This window comes from Macrotis lagotis, chromosome 4, assembly GCF_037893015.1.
Source record: "Macrotis lagotis isolate mMagLag1 chromosome 4, bilby.v1.9.chrom.fasta, whole genome shotgun sequence".
Taxonomy (NCBI): Eukaryota; Metazoa; Chordata; class Mammalia; order Peramelemorphia; family Peramelidae; genus Macrotis; species Macrotis lagotis.
The window spans coordinates 156,632,751-156,648,503 of NC_133661.1; the positions used below are offsets into that span (position 1 = coordinate 156,632,751).

The 15,753-nt window shown below is 33.2% G+C and overlaps 1 protein-coding gene across 4 annotated transcripts in view; it reads left to right on the plus strand.

Moving 5' to 3' along the window:
- The window catches only part of MAP2K5 (mitogen-activated protein kinase kinase 5), a 297,906-nt gene that overhangs the window by 104,849 nt on the left and 177,304 nt on the right, over positions 1-15,753 (plus strand). For all 4 annotated transcript variants that reach the window (XM_074234472.1, XM_074234473.1, XM_074234474.1 and 1 more), the window contains 3 exons: positions 5,503-5,542; positions 14,530-14,598; positions 14,694-14,775. In XM_074234472.1, the coding sequence (XP_074090573.1) occupies positions 5,503-5,542; positions 14,530-14,598; positions 14,694-14,775 (191 nt within the window). The remainder of the gene's footprint in view (positions 1-5,502; positions 5,543-14,529; positions 14,599-14,693; positions 14,776-15,753) is intronic.

The following is a 15,753-nucleotide window of genomic DNA, read 5'->3' on the forward strand; positions in this document are numbered from 1 at the left end:
AGATATTTAAATGTTTGTTCAATTGAATTAATAAAGGAAATGGACTGGGTACTAAAAAAAAACTTATAAAAAATGTTTCCCCCATATACTCATTGGAACAGGTAATTACCGTGGCAACTACAGACTAATTTGAAGTGTTAGCTGTTAATTAAAACACGGAAGAGGTGTACAGTTGTCTTTTGGTGTAACCAAAGCTTCTATTCAAACTTCATTAATCACTTTACAGTTAATGTGTTGAGGAAGGTCAAGACAATTGAGATGCCGTATCAGTCTAAAGTAAACAAGTTCCTTTTCTCCCAAGTAGTATGCCATTTGCAAAGCTGAGGGATATATTCAGCCCATCTGCCTGGCATCATCTTTGTGATCCAATTCTCCATGATAATTAAATGTTAAATTGGTACTGTCAATGCACTGTAAACCAAACCAGGGATCTCTTCATTGCTCGAAATCCAACCCAAACTTCCACGGATGAATTGGCGTGCATCATAATTAAATCATCAAGTCTTTCCTTTTAATTCACTTGGAAACAGGAGATCTCTCTTTTGGAAAAGGGATCAGCTTTCTTGACAAGCTAATTAAGTTGCCAAACTGTCCAGTACAGTATATATTAGACTATCTCCTGATCATATTCTTATCACTACTGTTTATCTCAAAAGTCCAGATGTTTTGTACTCTTGTTACTCAGAGTAACCACATCATTTTACAATTTTTTACTCTTGAATCTTGATCTGTTCAATTGTCTTACCTTCACATTATCATTCTCAATAGGTAGTTTTAACATTCAAGTTTAGAGTAAGTTAGCATTAGTTAATGGAATACAGAAGGAATGATATCATAGTCTAACGTCACATTATTTGCATTTATATGCAAGTACAGTAACTATTCTTTTGAATCACATTTCACATTAACTCTTCTGCCAGAGCTGCTGAGCATAGTAAATGAAATTGTATATACACCATGAGTTAAATTTCCTTAAGGAAATAACTATGTACAGGTACTATATAGTAAATATTCATAGAATTCTTTTTTCCTAGAAGCCAAAAACTGGAAGCAAAGTAGGAACCCATCATTTGGGTTGAATAAATGAACACATTGTTATATATGAATAGAACAGAATGATTTTGCAATGTTTGGAATAACAGTATAAGGAATTCCAAGAAGTGTGGAAAGACTTCACAGAGTGGAGAAATCAATACCAGAAGAATATATATAATGCTAAATATAAATAAATGAACAAAACAAAACACTAAAAGGCAGCAATATTGGTTCTAAGATGACTGATGTTGGGACATGCTCCTTTCCTCTCTATTAAAAGGTATCATGCCAAGGATGCATAATGTTACTCACTCTGTCATTCTTGGTCATTGTAGCTGTCAGTTTTGTTTAACTTTTCTATTATTCAGTTAAGGAAAAAAAGATAATAAGAGGTGATATAGTGTAGAACGAAGTTTGCAAAACAGTTTACATATATTATCTGTGAAATAAATGGTGCAGGTGGTTTTTATAGTTAGAAACTGAAGGTTAAGTCTTTTGCCATAGGTCATACCACTAGTAAATATCAGAAACAGTATTTGAACTTGGTTTTATAGCCACCAAGTCCAGTGTTATGTCTAGTGTATTATATTGTTTCTCATAGGGTACTGTGGCAGGGATTATTAAGCAGTAACTATGGTTAAAATATGCATTAACAAAAATTTTTTTTAAAAATTGTTCTATACATACTCTAGAAATATATTCCTGAAACAGCTGCCTCTTTCCATCTTCTCCAGAGAGCAATATAGCAGAGTGAATGATGTGCTGGACTTGGAGTCAGAAACTCCTCCTGGGTTCTAATCCTGCCTCTAACACCACCTTGTTGTGCAATCCTGAATAAAGTCAGGAAACCCCCTCAGAGCTTCAGTTTCCTCTTCTACAAAATGAGGGGATTTGATTAGATAGCAGCTAAGGACCCTTCCAACTTTAAGTTTGGGATACTCTGATCTGTTGAAATACATTCATATATATTTTTTTTTTTTTTTGCAAGGTAAATGGAGTTAAGTGGCTTGCCCAAGCCCACACAGCTAGGTAATTATTAAGTGTCTGAGACTGGATTTGAACCCAGGTACTCCTGACTCCAGGGCCAGTGCTCTATCCACTGCACCACCTAACCGCCCCAATACATTCTTACCTTGAAGGTACAACATGAAGATTTATTTCCCAGGAAGTCTTCACATTCTTCCTGCCCGTGTCTTCTGATGAAATGAATCTTTCTTCCTTCAAATATATTACAGAACTTTCTCTCCAACACTCTGATGTACGCATCTTAGTCCTCTTTGTGCCATGGTTATTTGTAAAAGTGTTTTTCCCCCTCTTATGTGTTGTCATTTCTTAAGAAGAGGTTTATTATCTTTCTGTATAGCTTAGCTCAGTGACTTGCACATGATTGACATTCATTTATTTGTTGAATTTGATTTTATTGCATAAGCTACAAATCTGAGGTATGTTCTGTACCTGAAAACTTGTATGGTATTGAATCTTTGTGACCTGAATCACATTTTTTTTTTTTTTAGATTTTGCAAGGCAATGGGATTAAGTGGCTTGCCCAAGGCCATACGGCTAGGTAATTATTAAGTGTCTGAGGTCGGATTTGAACCCAGGTACTCCTGATTCCAAGGCCGGTTCTCTGTCCACTGCGCAACCTAGCCGCCCCTTGAATCACATTTTATGCACCCTTGAAGTGCTCAGTATTTAACAAAATGTTACAATAAATCTTTTATAACTCAAAAGTATATTACAGAAATTTGAATAATCACTCCCAAATCGATTTGTTTTGTAAGTATACTTTTTTCTAACATATTGTGAGATATAACTTTATACTTGAATTCTTTTTAAATTCAAATACTTTATTTATTTATTTTCCTAACTACATGCATCAGTAGTTTTCAGCAATCTTTTTTTTTTGCAACATTTTGATTTTTACATTTTTCTCTCTCCCCTTCCTCCCCGTGACAGAAAGCAATCTAATCTAATAGGCTATACATGTATAACCATGCTAAACATATATCCATATTAATCATATTGCAAAAGAAGAATCAAATTCAAGTGGGAAAAAAGTTAGAGAGAGAGAAAAAAAGACATACATAAGACAACTTTAAAAAATTGAAAAAGTAAGCTCTGGTCTTCATTTAAATTCCATAGTTCTTTTTCTGGATATGGATGGCATTTTCCATCACAAGTCTTTTAGAATTCTCTTGATTATTGTATTGCTGAAATGAACAAGTCCATCATAGTTGATCATCTCCAAGTGTTGCTGTTAGTTTGTATTAACAGTGGAATTCCTCTATTAAAGTATCTATGACATCATAGAATTAGTGTTAGTAGCATGTCCAACATTTTACAATTATATTGGTTACTTAAATAATCAAGACATTACAAGTTAAGTCCTGAGGTTAGCAGAATTTCAGTGATGTATACATGTGATGTGATGTAGACAAACTACTGATACAGAGGACATCCATACCTGCCCATGTGTGCCATTCTTATTCACTCCCTCTCCTAAATTCACTACTAGGGTTCCATTGCATCTGATGGAGATTTCTTTTATGTTCTTTTGATAAAGTGGCGTTACCACTGGAGTTAATGGTTATCCTTTGCTTTTGCTACCTGACCATTCTTTTTTCCAGTCACATATTTCTCTTTTTACAGCCTTTATGTTTATTCTCCTGGAAAATGCCTCACTTGTAACTTCTGCAGTCAGTTTATGCCCTTCATACTTCTTGCCATTACCATTTGGTAGCATATCTTTTCAAAATATTTATCTCTTCTTGATTTTTAAAACAATAAGCCAGGTTGTTTCCAGTTAAGTTTTGCCACCAAAAATCATTAACCTAACTTTTAAAAATGCCTGCCCTTCAGAAAAATCTGGCAAATCTCTCTGCCCTAAAGTGGAAATTTGTGTTAATAGTTTGGGTTTGCAGGAAATAAATGTACATTATTTTTAGAAGCAATCAGGAAATATTTATTAAATACTTAGTTGTGCTAGGGTCTGTGCTAAGTGCTGGGAATAAGAAGAGAAAGTAAAAAAGCTTTAATCTAATTGGAAAGACAACAAGAGGGGCAGCTAGGTGGCACAGTGGATAGAGCACCGGCCCTGGAGTCAGGAGTACCTGGGTTCAAATCCAGCCTCAGACACTTAATAATTACCTAGCTGGGTGACCTTGGGCAAGCCACTTAACTACTGCCTTGCAAAAAAAAAAGAAAGAAAGAAAAGACAAGTGTGTGTGTGTGTGTGTGTGTGTGTGTGTGTGTGTGTGTGTGACACATTAATACATACCAGACACATGTAGAATAGATGAAAGATCCAATATGGCTGATGTGACAGTACCAATTAAAATATTGGGATTGCAATGAAGTGATTTTACAAATGTTTGTTAGGCATCTTATACCAATCTTAAAGATCTGAAGAACAGGCTACTCTGGATCATGTATAAACTCTTATATGTTACAAGATTTTAAGTTTAAGGAAACAAATTTCCTTCTTTTTTTTTTATAGTGGCTTGAGATAACTTGTTTGTATTGAAATTTTTAAATAAGCCACATTGCTTTTTGGAATATGGTGCCTATAGAATGTTTTTAGAATAAGAATTTTATGCTGTCTAGGTACAAAAAGTCACATTACATAAAAGTTCTTAGTGTGATTTTTTTTGTGTGTATGTGTCTAGTTTCTGGAAGCTCTATTTTCTAGCATTTTTTTTTTTAGGTTTTTGCAAGGCATATGGGGTTAAGTGGCTTGCCCAAGGCCACCCAGCTAGGTAATTATTAAGTGTCTGAGGCTGGATTTGAACCCAGGTACTCCTGACTCCAGGGCCGGTGCTCTATCCACTGTGCCACCTAGCTGCCCCTCTAGCATTTCTTTAAACAATTTTTTCTTATTTTTATTTTACCATTCTTTAGCTCATCACTCCATTATTTTGTTCCTATGTAAATAACTTCTCTTTTTCTTCTCATTGTTACTTTTTTCTTACCACTTTTTCCTTCCAATCAACTGATGGTTTTAATCAGGGTATATACTTATCAGATATTATTTTTGCAGAAATTCAGCATTTCTGAGTATGTTACAGAATAAAACATTAAAAATTTTGTGTGGATATATATGTTGTTTCATCAGAATTCTTCCTATCAAGTAAAGATCATTTTTTAAAATCCATATGCACTTGTAAAGTGCATCTACTAAGAAAGGCAGTACTTGTGTTCTACATCAGGAAAATCAGTCTCACTGATGAAACCATGTCTTGAAATCACAGTACTGAAAGTTAGGAACATACAATACAAATTTACTTTTTATCCCACATTATTGAGGGTTTAGTACAGTTTCACACAGAAGGAGTTCTCAATAAATGATGTTTATCATTGTTAATGTGTCTTGAAAATCCATCAATGCATATTTTTATAAATATGATAATTAACTTATAATGTGCCAATAAGCTATTTTTTTAAAGTTATTTAATTTTTTTCCTTTTCCAGAGCTTATCATGTCCCAAGTGGAAAAATATTAGCTGTAAAGGTAAGCTGTCAGTGAGGTTCTGTGATCTTTTTTCATTTAAAAAAATTATTCTTAATGCTAACTTTTGTCTTACTGTGCCTTATTGCTTGTTATTTTTAAATAAACTTTTATATTCAGACCTCAGTCTTAGCACAATGCCTGGTATCTAGCAGGTACTTAAACTGTAGAAATTTTGGTCTTTGGGTAGTTGTTAAAGAGGTTAAGATAGCTGTCTACTTCAGGCTGTAGTTAGAAATGCCTGTGGCCCTTTTTTGGAATTCCATGCATATACTCATAATTGTCTTAGGCTTTATCATGCTAAACTAGGAAATACTGCACAGTTCCTTTCTTAATCACCATCAGAACGTATTTGTATATAACAAAATAGCAAAATTTACATTGCTAAAATTGTTCTTGCATAAAAATCACTCTAAAATGAGTGAATGCAAAATTTATCCATTTTAGTCATGTTATCTATTTATTCCTTTGCTCATATAGATGATTCTTAAAACTACATTCAATGACATTTTTTTCAGTCTAGTAATTTTGAATAGTTTGCCTTTCTTAGGTTGCCAAAAAGTTCACAAAGCTCACTTTGGGATATATTTAGCAAAAAAAAAAAAAAAAGATTCTATGAATTTTAAGAGTTTGAAGAAAAATTAAAAGTCATCTGGTCCCATCCTCCTCATTTTACAGATAAGGGAAACTGAGGTGCAGAGAATTTATACTTCTGTGGTCCATGCTCTTTACTCCACACTGATTTTGGTGTAGCAGAGTTCTCTCACTACCCCTTCAAGCTATTGCCAGTGATCTCTGGGTTGGGCTGTGCTGTGCTGTGACTGAGGCTTTTTTTCCCAACCCCTGGTCCTGGTGAGGCACACCTTTCCTGAGGAACTTCTAAATTATCTTGGACTAGGAAAATGTATCACTCAGTCTTTCTATTTTTTTTAATTAAAGATTTATTTCAATCTTACTTCCCCCCCTCACAGAAAGCAGTCTTTACATTGTTTCCATATTGTACATTGATCCAAATTGATTGTGATGAGAGAGAAATCATATCCTTAATTAAGGAAGAAACATAAAGTATAAGAGATAACAAGATCAGACAATAAGATATCAGGGTTTTTGTTTTTTTTTTCTAAATTAAAGGGAATATTCCTTGAACTTTGTTCAAACTCTGCAGTTCTTTATCTGGATACAGATGGTATTCTCCATTGCAGGTAGCCCCAAATTGTCCCTGATTGTTGCACTAATGAAATGAGTGAGTCCATCGAGGTTGATCATCACCCCCATGTTACTGTTAGGGTGTAGAGTGTTTTTTTCTGGTTCTGCTCATCTCACTCAGAATCAGTTCATGCAGGTCCCTCCAGGCTTCCCTGAATCCCATCCATCCTGGTTTCTAATAGAACAGTAATGTTTCATGACATACATATACCACAGTTTGCTAAGCCATTCCCCAATTGAAGGACATTTACTTGATTTCCAATTCTTTGCCACCCCAAACAGGGCTGCTATGAATATTTTTGTACAAGTGATGTTTTTACCCTTTTTCATCATCTCTTCAGGGTAAAAACGTAGTTCACTCAGTCTTACTGTGGGTTCTGCCCCTCTAAATTTTAGCTAGATTTATACTTTGTTGGCTTTTAGAGTTTGAGGAGGGGGGGAAGGAGTTCCTGGGAAATGCTGCCTTCATACCACCATCTTGGCTCTGCCCCTCCCCCCGAAGTTATTCTTCTGCAAATAGTAATCGACCTGTTTTCTTTTTGAATCCACATTTTCAGTCTCCATTCAATCCTGCCTTTTTTTAAATCTTATCTGCTATTCTCTCAAGTCTTTTCATTGTTCTGCATTTACTTTCTAGATCTCTTACTATAGTCATTGTAACTTTATAAGTGAAAGGTTTCTTTCCTTTATTTTTCATATTTTCTCTTGTTTAATTCCTGTTAAAATTTAAACTTTGAGAGCAGAGATTTTTCATTCTTTCTATTTCTATGTTTAGAATATAGAACTGTGCCTCATAAAGAGCAGGCACTAAATAAATATTTGTTGGTTTGCTCCCATCTGCTGATCCTGTGGATGCAAAGAAAGTTAGGTGGTTATTTAGGATGTTTTTGTCAAAGTTTTTACAAAAATAGAGAACAGTGACATATAAGCTGAGACTCATTAATATTTGTATTTGAAGTGTATTACATTATATTTTTAATAGTAGATTTACTTAATTGTACTTTTGTTTAATAATAAACTTATTTCATATTTTCTGAATTCCACTTTCAATTAGAGCCATTAGAATAAGTAATTCTAAATGCCTATATTGTTCAGAATTGGCAATTGTAAATAAATCATAAGGAAAGATTTGTTCCTGTTTTTGTTCTGTGTTTTTAAAGAAACTGAGATTGAATTTGTTAAACTCTTCATTAAATTGTATCATTCTGGTTCCATGATATCACTGTAATGGTGGATTGGTGATTTCCCAATATGATGCTTAATTATAGTTATGGTTTTAGAGTGTATAAGAGACCAAGAAAAGGAAAATAAAGAGTAAGGTCATTGAAAACTTATGAAAGGATAACCTTTTGAGGGAAAGAAAATATGATTCCTGTAAGGAGAAATTACACTCTGCTAATCTCCTATAGTTCTTTGAGAAATTGAGGACCTGGAGAAGAGGGTAAGAAAAGCATATGGGCTGGAGCAGGTGGGCAGTGGTCATAATAGAATTAGCCTCTCAGAAGACATAGATAACATACTCTATTAGAGGAAAGCTCTTGTCATAAATATTAATTTAGTTTATAGAAAGGAAAGAAATGATACTTCTCTGAAATGAAATATCTAACTATAGAGTTGTACCTGAATTTTTCAAAGAGAAGAGTCTTTTTTAATATTTTTATAAATGTATGGAAAAGTCCATACTATGGGTAGAGAAAGAACTGTGTAAACAGAAGTAAATTATGAAAAAAATTATGAATAGACAAAAAAGTAGCACCAACTTCCCACCCTTGTCTATGTGCCCATCAGGAGTTTATAAGTAAGTTTATAATAAATCTGGGGGGGAAATAATGCAAATAAGACTTCATAATTGATGTATTTTAAGCAGTTAAGACCCAGGAAAGAGATTTAGAAATAATGTTTCCTTGTTTTTCTAATCATTAGTCCCACTTTTGATGTAGAATTCCTACCTAATTTTTATCCCAGAGTCAACCATTTTAATGATATTTTAGGATCATAGATTTTGAGATATAAGGTACCTCAACTTACCTGTTCCCTCCTACCCTCACTTCCATATACACAATTTTGCAGATAAGGAAGCTAAATCCCAAAGAAAAGTCAAGTGAATCACCTAAGCTCACACAGGTAGTTAGTGGCAGAACTGGAATTAGAATCCAGATCCCCAAATTTAGCACTTTTCTCTACAATTCTTTCTTGAGTCCTGTGGTTTCAGTTATCATTTCTGTTCTGATGATTTCTAAATCCTTATCTCTAACCCTGACTATTCCTAAGTCCCTATCTAGCATTTCTGATTTCATGCTGTTACTTTGGAAATCCTGCTAGCTAGCACGTCAAATTCATTGTATCTATAGTCTAAGTCATGATCTGCATAAAAATAACTTATTCCCCCAACTTCCTTTATTTTAATGGTAGTCTCAATCTCCTATGTATTCAGAACTAAAGCTAGGTGGTCATCTTTGATCCTTTCCCTTCCTTCCACAACTTCAACCATTTACCAAATTCTATTGATTGTTTCTTTTGACTGTTTCATGAATATGTTCCATTCATTCTATTTATTACTAGCACCCAACTTCAAATTCATATTGTCTCCTGAATTATTCCAGTGATCTCTTACTAGTTTCCCTGCCTCCTGCCTCAGTTGTTACGCTTGCTTTAAATCCATTCTATACATTGTTAACAGATTAATCTTCCTAAAACATACTCTAGATCATGTCATTTCCACGGTTAAAAACCTTGAATGAATCCTCATTTTTTATTTGCCCACTCTCCCAGGGTGCCATTTAAGGCCATTTAAGATTTGACGCCAAGGCACCTAGGTGGCAAAGTGGATAGAATACCAGGCTTAGAATCAGAAAGATTCATCTTCCTAAGTTTAAATCTGGATTCAGACACTTAAAAGTTGTGTGAGCCTGAGTAAGTCACTGTTTTCCTCAGTTTCCTCATCTGTCAAATAGTTGGAGAAGGAAATGTCAAACCACCCCAGTATCTTTACTAAGAAAACAACAAAAAGGATTTGACTGAAAAGACTGTACAGCAACAAAAGATTTTACTTAACCTGCTTTTCCTGCTTTATCTCTTCCTGTTCCTATGTAATCTACCCTATGCTCCAGCCACACTGGAATATATGGTATTAATTCAATGCATACTGAATTGTATTGCCTTTGTGTCTTTACTTTTGCCCCTTACTTGGAATGCCAACCTCCTTCTCCCCTCCCTGTCTCTCCTTATTGTAATCCTATTTCACTTTCAAAGTCTACCTATTCTTTTTTTTAAAGGTTTTTGCAAGGCAAATGGAGTTAAGTGGCTTGCCCAAGGCCACACAGCTAGGTAATAAGTGTCTGAGACTGGATTTGAACCCAGGTACTCCTGACTCCAGGGCTGTTGCTTTATCTACTGCTCCACCTAGCCACCCCTCACTTTCAAAGTCTACCTCTTGAAATTTTTCCTGTTCATATCAGACCTCTCTGTCCTCTTGGTACCTATTGTGCTTAGTATGTTTCTTAGTACATCTCACATGTTGCTTTGTGCTATATGTCTTAGTTCCCTCACTTCACAAACTTTTAAGCACTATTTAAATGTTTTATTATTTTCAAGACATAAACTCCTTAAAAGCATATCTTTTCCTTTTCTATACTCCATTGTTCCTAGGATAAGTATCATTTTCTTATTCAAAAAATTTCTATTTTCAATAGAAATTAAAAAAATATTTGTGGAATGAATTTCTCGCCCTCAGAGATGATAATCACAAAAGAATTCATACCTGTTTCCAAAATGTATCATGGTAATATCGACAGTGACAAAATATTGAAGTTTATCCTTCTCTTATCTTAGCCAGTTGTCATTTCTTATAGTAATGGATAAAATGAAATGAAAAGTTTGAGGTGCATTTGGTGTTTTTCCTGGCTGTTTCTAAATTTTCATGTGATTTTAAGAATGGTATTTGTACTTCTTAGTGACCTCAACCCATGAAATAAGAGTGCCATTTGTCACAGACGTATATTGTAAAGAGTAACAAATCAGTCTTTTTCCCCCCAAAATCAACTGTACAAGTTTGATTATTTTCTAGAATGAGTGAAATTCATTTTTCCAATTCAAATGATCAATTAGATCCATGTCTGCAGAAGCAATTAGAGGAGAGCCCTAAATAAAAGATCTTTTTTTCCTTTATACTAAGAATACTAACTAACATGTTATAAAGTAAGTTCTTGAACATGCTCACTAGCTTAATAAAAGCTAAAGACCTAATTATATCTCTCCTTTCTAAACTAAACTTCATAATTATAATCAGTTACCTGATGTCTGAAGCAACAGTAACTTTCTGTAATTTAAAAAAAAGTCAGTGGTGAAAAATCTAGTTTTCACTAGTGTAGAAAAAGGAATTGCCCATATAAAATAAATTAAATTTCAGGGAAAATATGAAAGTTCTATTGAATTTTAATTTTTCTGCCATAAAATTTAGAAATCTTTTTGCCAAAGAAAACATACTGAAAATAATACTAATCACCAATGCACTGCAGGGTAATTACCTGACAATGACTATAATTCATGAACTCTATTAGTAACTACCAGTTTTGTTATAGGTAGTCTTGAAAATTGCAAGTAAATAGAGCAAGAAAAACATATAAAATACTGTTATCCAACTTGCAAACTAAACCTTTTTACACCATTAAAGTATTCTATAAAAATCTTTCAGCTAGGTAATGCTTGGAGGATTTAATGGATTCCTCAGTATTGCTTTTTTTTTTTCTAATTGGAAAAAATCCATCTGCAAGAAAAAAAGATCAAAGCATAGTATATAGTATGCACTGATTATCATTCTTTGACTGCTTTAGGTTTCTGCTGCTCTTAAACTAGCATTTAAATGGACCATTTGATTAATCATTTGTATCCTGACTGTAATCCTCCCAAATTTCCTTTCTGAGTTGTACATACTGTAAAAGACAATTATGTCACCATAGATTAAATAAGTGAATTAAAACAGAATAGCAGCTTAATTTGACCTGTGATTTTGCTCTCCTTCCCTTCAGTGGAACGTGTGCCACTCTAGCAAATAAATGAAGTCATCCATGACAGCTTGTGATGAATTGCCGTATTTATACTGTATATTTTAATAGCCTCACACTAATTTAAATTGAGCACAGAGTAAATTATAATTCAGTCACTTGACTGCTTGTATTTAACTTGACAACTCATCCTTATTTGTCCTGGAGGTGTAGTGGAGAGCAAGAGGAAATGTACTCAGGTATTTCAGGCTTAAGATTTAACCCTTTCTCCATGAAATGCTTAATATTAAAATTCTTTTCTATTTGTACTATTTAAATTTAATTGGGGAGGTGAGTATGGGAAGGGATTTCAAGGGGTAAAAACTGCCTCAATCTAGTCTCAAGCTGTCTGTTTCTTAGTTTTTAAAAAATACATTAACTAAATTTTATATTTTGCTGATTTTATTCATAGTTTGTATCAAATAAGAAATTGACATTGTTTCTTAGCATTTTAATGATCACACACAAGAATACATAGGAGAATGAAAATTAACTTCATCTATAGTAATAAATCTCCCAGAAGCACAGTGATTTAAGAATCAACTTTTTTTCTGTTCAAGATTCTCCATATGACACTATCTACTTCCTTATTTACTATGGATCCAAGAATTATCAATTCTTGAACTGTTGCTGATAAAAAAATAAAATAAACATTTTTCATTTAGAAGGCTGGTACTGTAAACATGTCAGAGTTAAATACTTTGAATTTATGGGATCTAAATGAGAAAAATGGATTTGATAGAATTCTGGTTGATCTTTCCAATTTACCTCTTAGCAAGTAAAGTGCATCCATTTTCCTCCATCCAAAAAAATCTAACTATGAAAATTTGAGTTGTCATGTGAATTTTGGTTTAATTCCAAAAAACTGGGCATATTTGCATGGGTTAAATGAGTCAATTACTTGATAATTCTGTATTTGCTTATAGTTAGCTTAAGCATTAAATAAATGATTATTTTGGAAACTTTAAAGTTTAGCCTAGTTTATTAGAAGAAAATTTTTCTTGTATTTGAAATAGGATTATATATTCCTAATATTATAATGGTTTAAGATTGGTACAGTATTAGAAGAATTTATTTTTTTGTTGCTAAGTTTTCTATGGTAAGAAAAAATGTAAGTGAATATTGTTGGCAAATGACTATTGATCGGAGGAAGTGTGTTAAATGTTTCTTGGCAGTCCTGTATTACACTTACAATCTAGTTTGGTGAGAGCTTTTATAAATAACCCTAAAGCAAACTCTTGATAGAAACTAGTTATGCTTTTTGCTTTTTTCCACCCTTAGATTGATGTCAATACTTTCAGATGTGTGTTTGGAAATTGCCTTTTTTTCCTCACTTGGTTCCATCAGCAGGATGAAGTCCATAATTTATGTTCCATTAATTCTCCAACATGATTACATTTACTATCCTTTTCTAACATAAAATGAAGTTTAATGACAGAACACTAAGTATATTTAGTGTTATTTGGAAATCCTAAACTTGGAAGTTCTTTTCCCAGATTGCCTGGAGTCAGAAACCTTGGCTACCTTTCTTTAAAAAAAATTAATTTTCTACCATTTTCTTCTTACTAACTGAATTTTTTTTTATGTAGAAGAATAATTGTTGCCTTTGTATTAGTCTTAACTGAAGAGCCAAGTAAAATTTTTAAAATGATCTTTTTTTATATATTATAAATGCTTGAGAGACATATGCTTCCATCAACATGTACTCTCTCCCTTACAAATTTAACAACATTAAAAAAAAATAAAACACAGGTGTTGGTGTGAAAAAGTATTTTATATTCATTTGTTTAGTTGGAATGTTTAATATTCATTTTTTTGGTTCATTTAGTTTAGTTGGAAATGTTTTTTAATATGTTTGGAAGCATTAAAGTATAGGGTAGGAAAAAGCCCTGTAGTAGAAGTCTTAGAGTTGGAGACTCATCATTATTCTGCTACTTATCTCTTTCCCTCTCTGAACCTCATTTTCTTAATGTATAAAATGAGAGTTGATTTAGATCAAAGGTTCTTAATCTGAGATCTGTTAACTTGTTTTTAATGATATTTTGATAACCTTTTCAATACTGTTTCCTTTATAATCTTAAATATTTTATATCACACATTTAAAAACATTATTCTGTGAAGGGATCCACAGACTTTAGTAGACTGCCACAGGGGGTTCATGATACAATTCTGGTCCTAAAACTTCTTTGATAACTTTCTATAGAATAATGTATAACTTTTTGATCAACATAAATATTTCAAAACTCTATATTTTCCTCCTAAACTATGCAAAAAAATAGACTTGGATGACTTATTTGTTCTTATGAGGAAAAGAGCAACTTTAAATGATATTTTATATCTGTCATCCTGTGTGCTTATCTTCCAGTGTGTGAATCACAAGACATTCTCTTTTAATGGTTTGAGGGTTAATAGGTACAAGTCACTCCTATTTTCCTCTTCTGAAAATAACCAGTGTGGCCAAAATAGGGTGTATAAATTAAGGGTGTTATAACTTAACTGACTTTTAAAGCCATTAATGCTGACCTTGGAGACCTGGCTTTTTCCCCTACCCCATTAATCATTTCTATACCACCTCCCCCCAGTCCAAAGGAATAGATGGATGTGTATATGCAGGTTGTTTTAAGGATGAGGTGGTGATGGTGGCAGGGAATCCTCTTTCAAATTAAATCCTTTTCAAATTAAAACTCGTGCACAACTGCTATGTAACAAATAGGCAATAACTGACTTTTTTTTCTGTGTTAGGTGATATTGCTAGATATTACACTGGAACTTCAAAAACAAATTATGTCTGAATTGGAAATTCTTTATAAGGTAATAATTTTCCCAGTAGTCACTTTTTAAACATGTTTTCAGTATTACTTCCCTTTTTTTAACCAAGCTACTTTTTTGTTTTATATCTTTTATAGTGTGATTCATCATATATTATAGGATTTTATGGTGCATTTTTTGTAGAAAACAGGATTTCAATATGTACAGAATTCATGGATGGTGAGTTTTACATCTTGCATCATTCCTAAAATAGCTTTATTGACATTGTGATTTAAAATGTTCATTTGCTATAAATGTTGAATAGGATGTTAAAAATAATTAAAACATATTAATAGTTACCTCTTCTTATACCCTAAAATCAGCCTAGTGGCTTTGATTACTAATATTAAAATTTTTAGCAGTGCTATATTTTCCAGAATGTAATTTCCTTTACTTTTATTGAAAATTTAAGTAGAACAGATTAAATGGTAGTCTAATCTGTGGTTTGATATCTGATTCTACTATACAATCTGTCTTTACTGACAAAACAGCTGTTCCGTTCTTTTAATGTTTCAATAGCCAAAACAGATTTTCTTTTAAAGAAATCTATTAACCCAATGTCCTGTGTCTTTCAGTGAGAAATCGGTTCTTAATTGCAAGATAAGAAATTGTTTTTCAACACAGCTGTTTAGCCAAGCTGCATTTAGTTTTCTTTGGACCTTACCCCTATTGCTTTTCATCTGTATTTTTCACTTATAACCACTCTGGAGTGTTTTTTCATCTATCAAGGCATTATGCAGACTTCCCAGTACCTTACCAATGAAATAAGGTAATCACTGTTTTCTTCCACCCACTTTAAGTTTGAGCATGTCTTTAAAGGGACACATTCAGCATCTGACCCATTAAAACTCACCATTTTTCATACATTCAAGTCTCTATTTTCAGGTTCTCAGTACATTACTGGAGCAATAATCCATGACTTTCTAGAATTTTTCATGACCCAGCATTTGATGGCATATCACGGTTATCATGTATGTCGTTTTCTAAGATAAAATATAGTAGTGGTAACTGCCAAAAAATTGAATGTCTTAGAACTTTATTTGTAATGTGTCTTGTACAAGTAAGCCTCATAGGAGCAAGGCCATAAGGCAGAAACCTGCTTGGAACTTAGTTTAAATGGGTATTTTTACATCCCTTGAAAGACCCAAATTCTTCAGT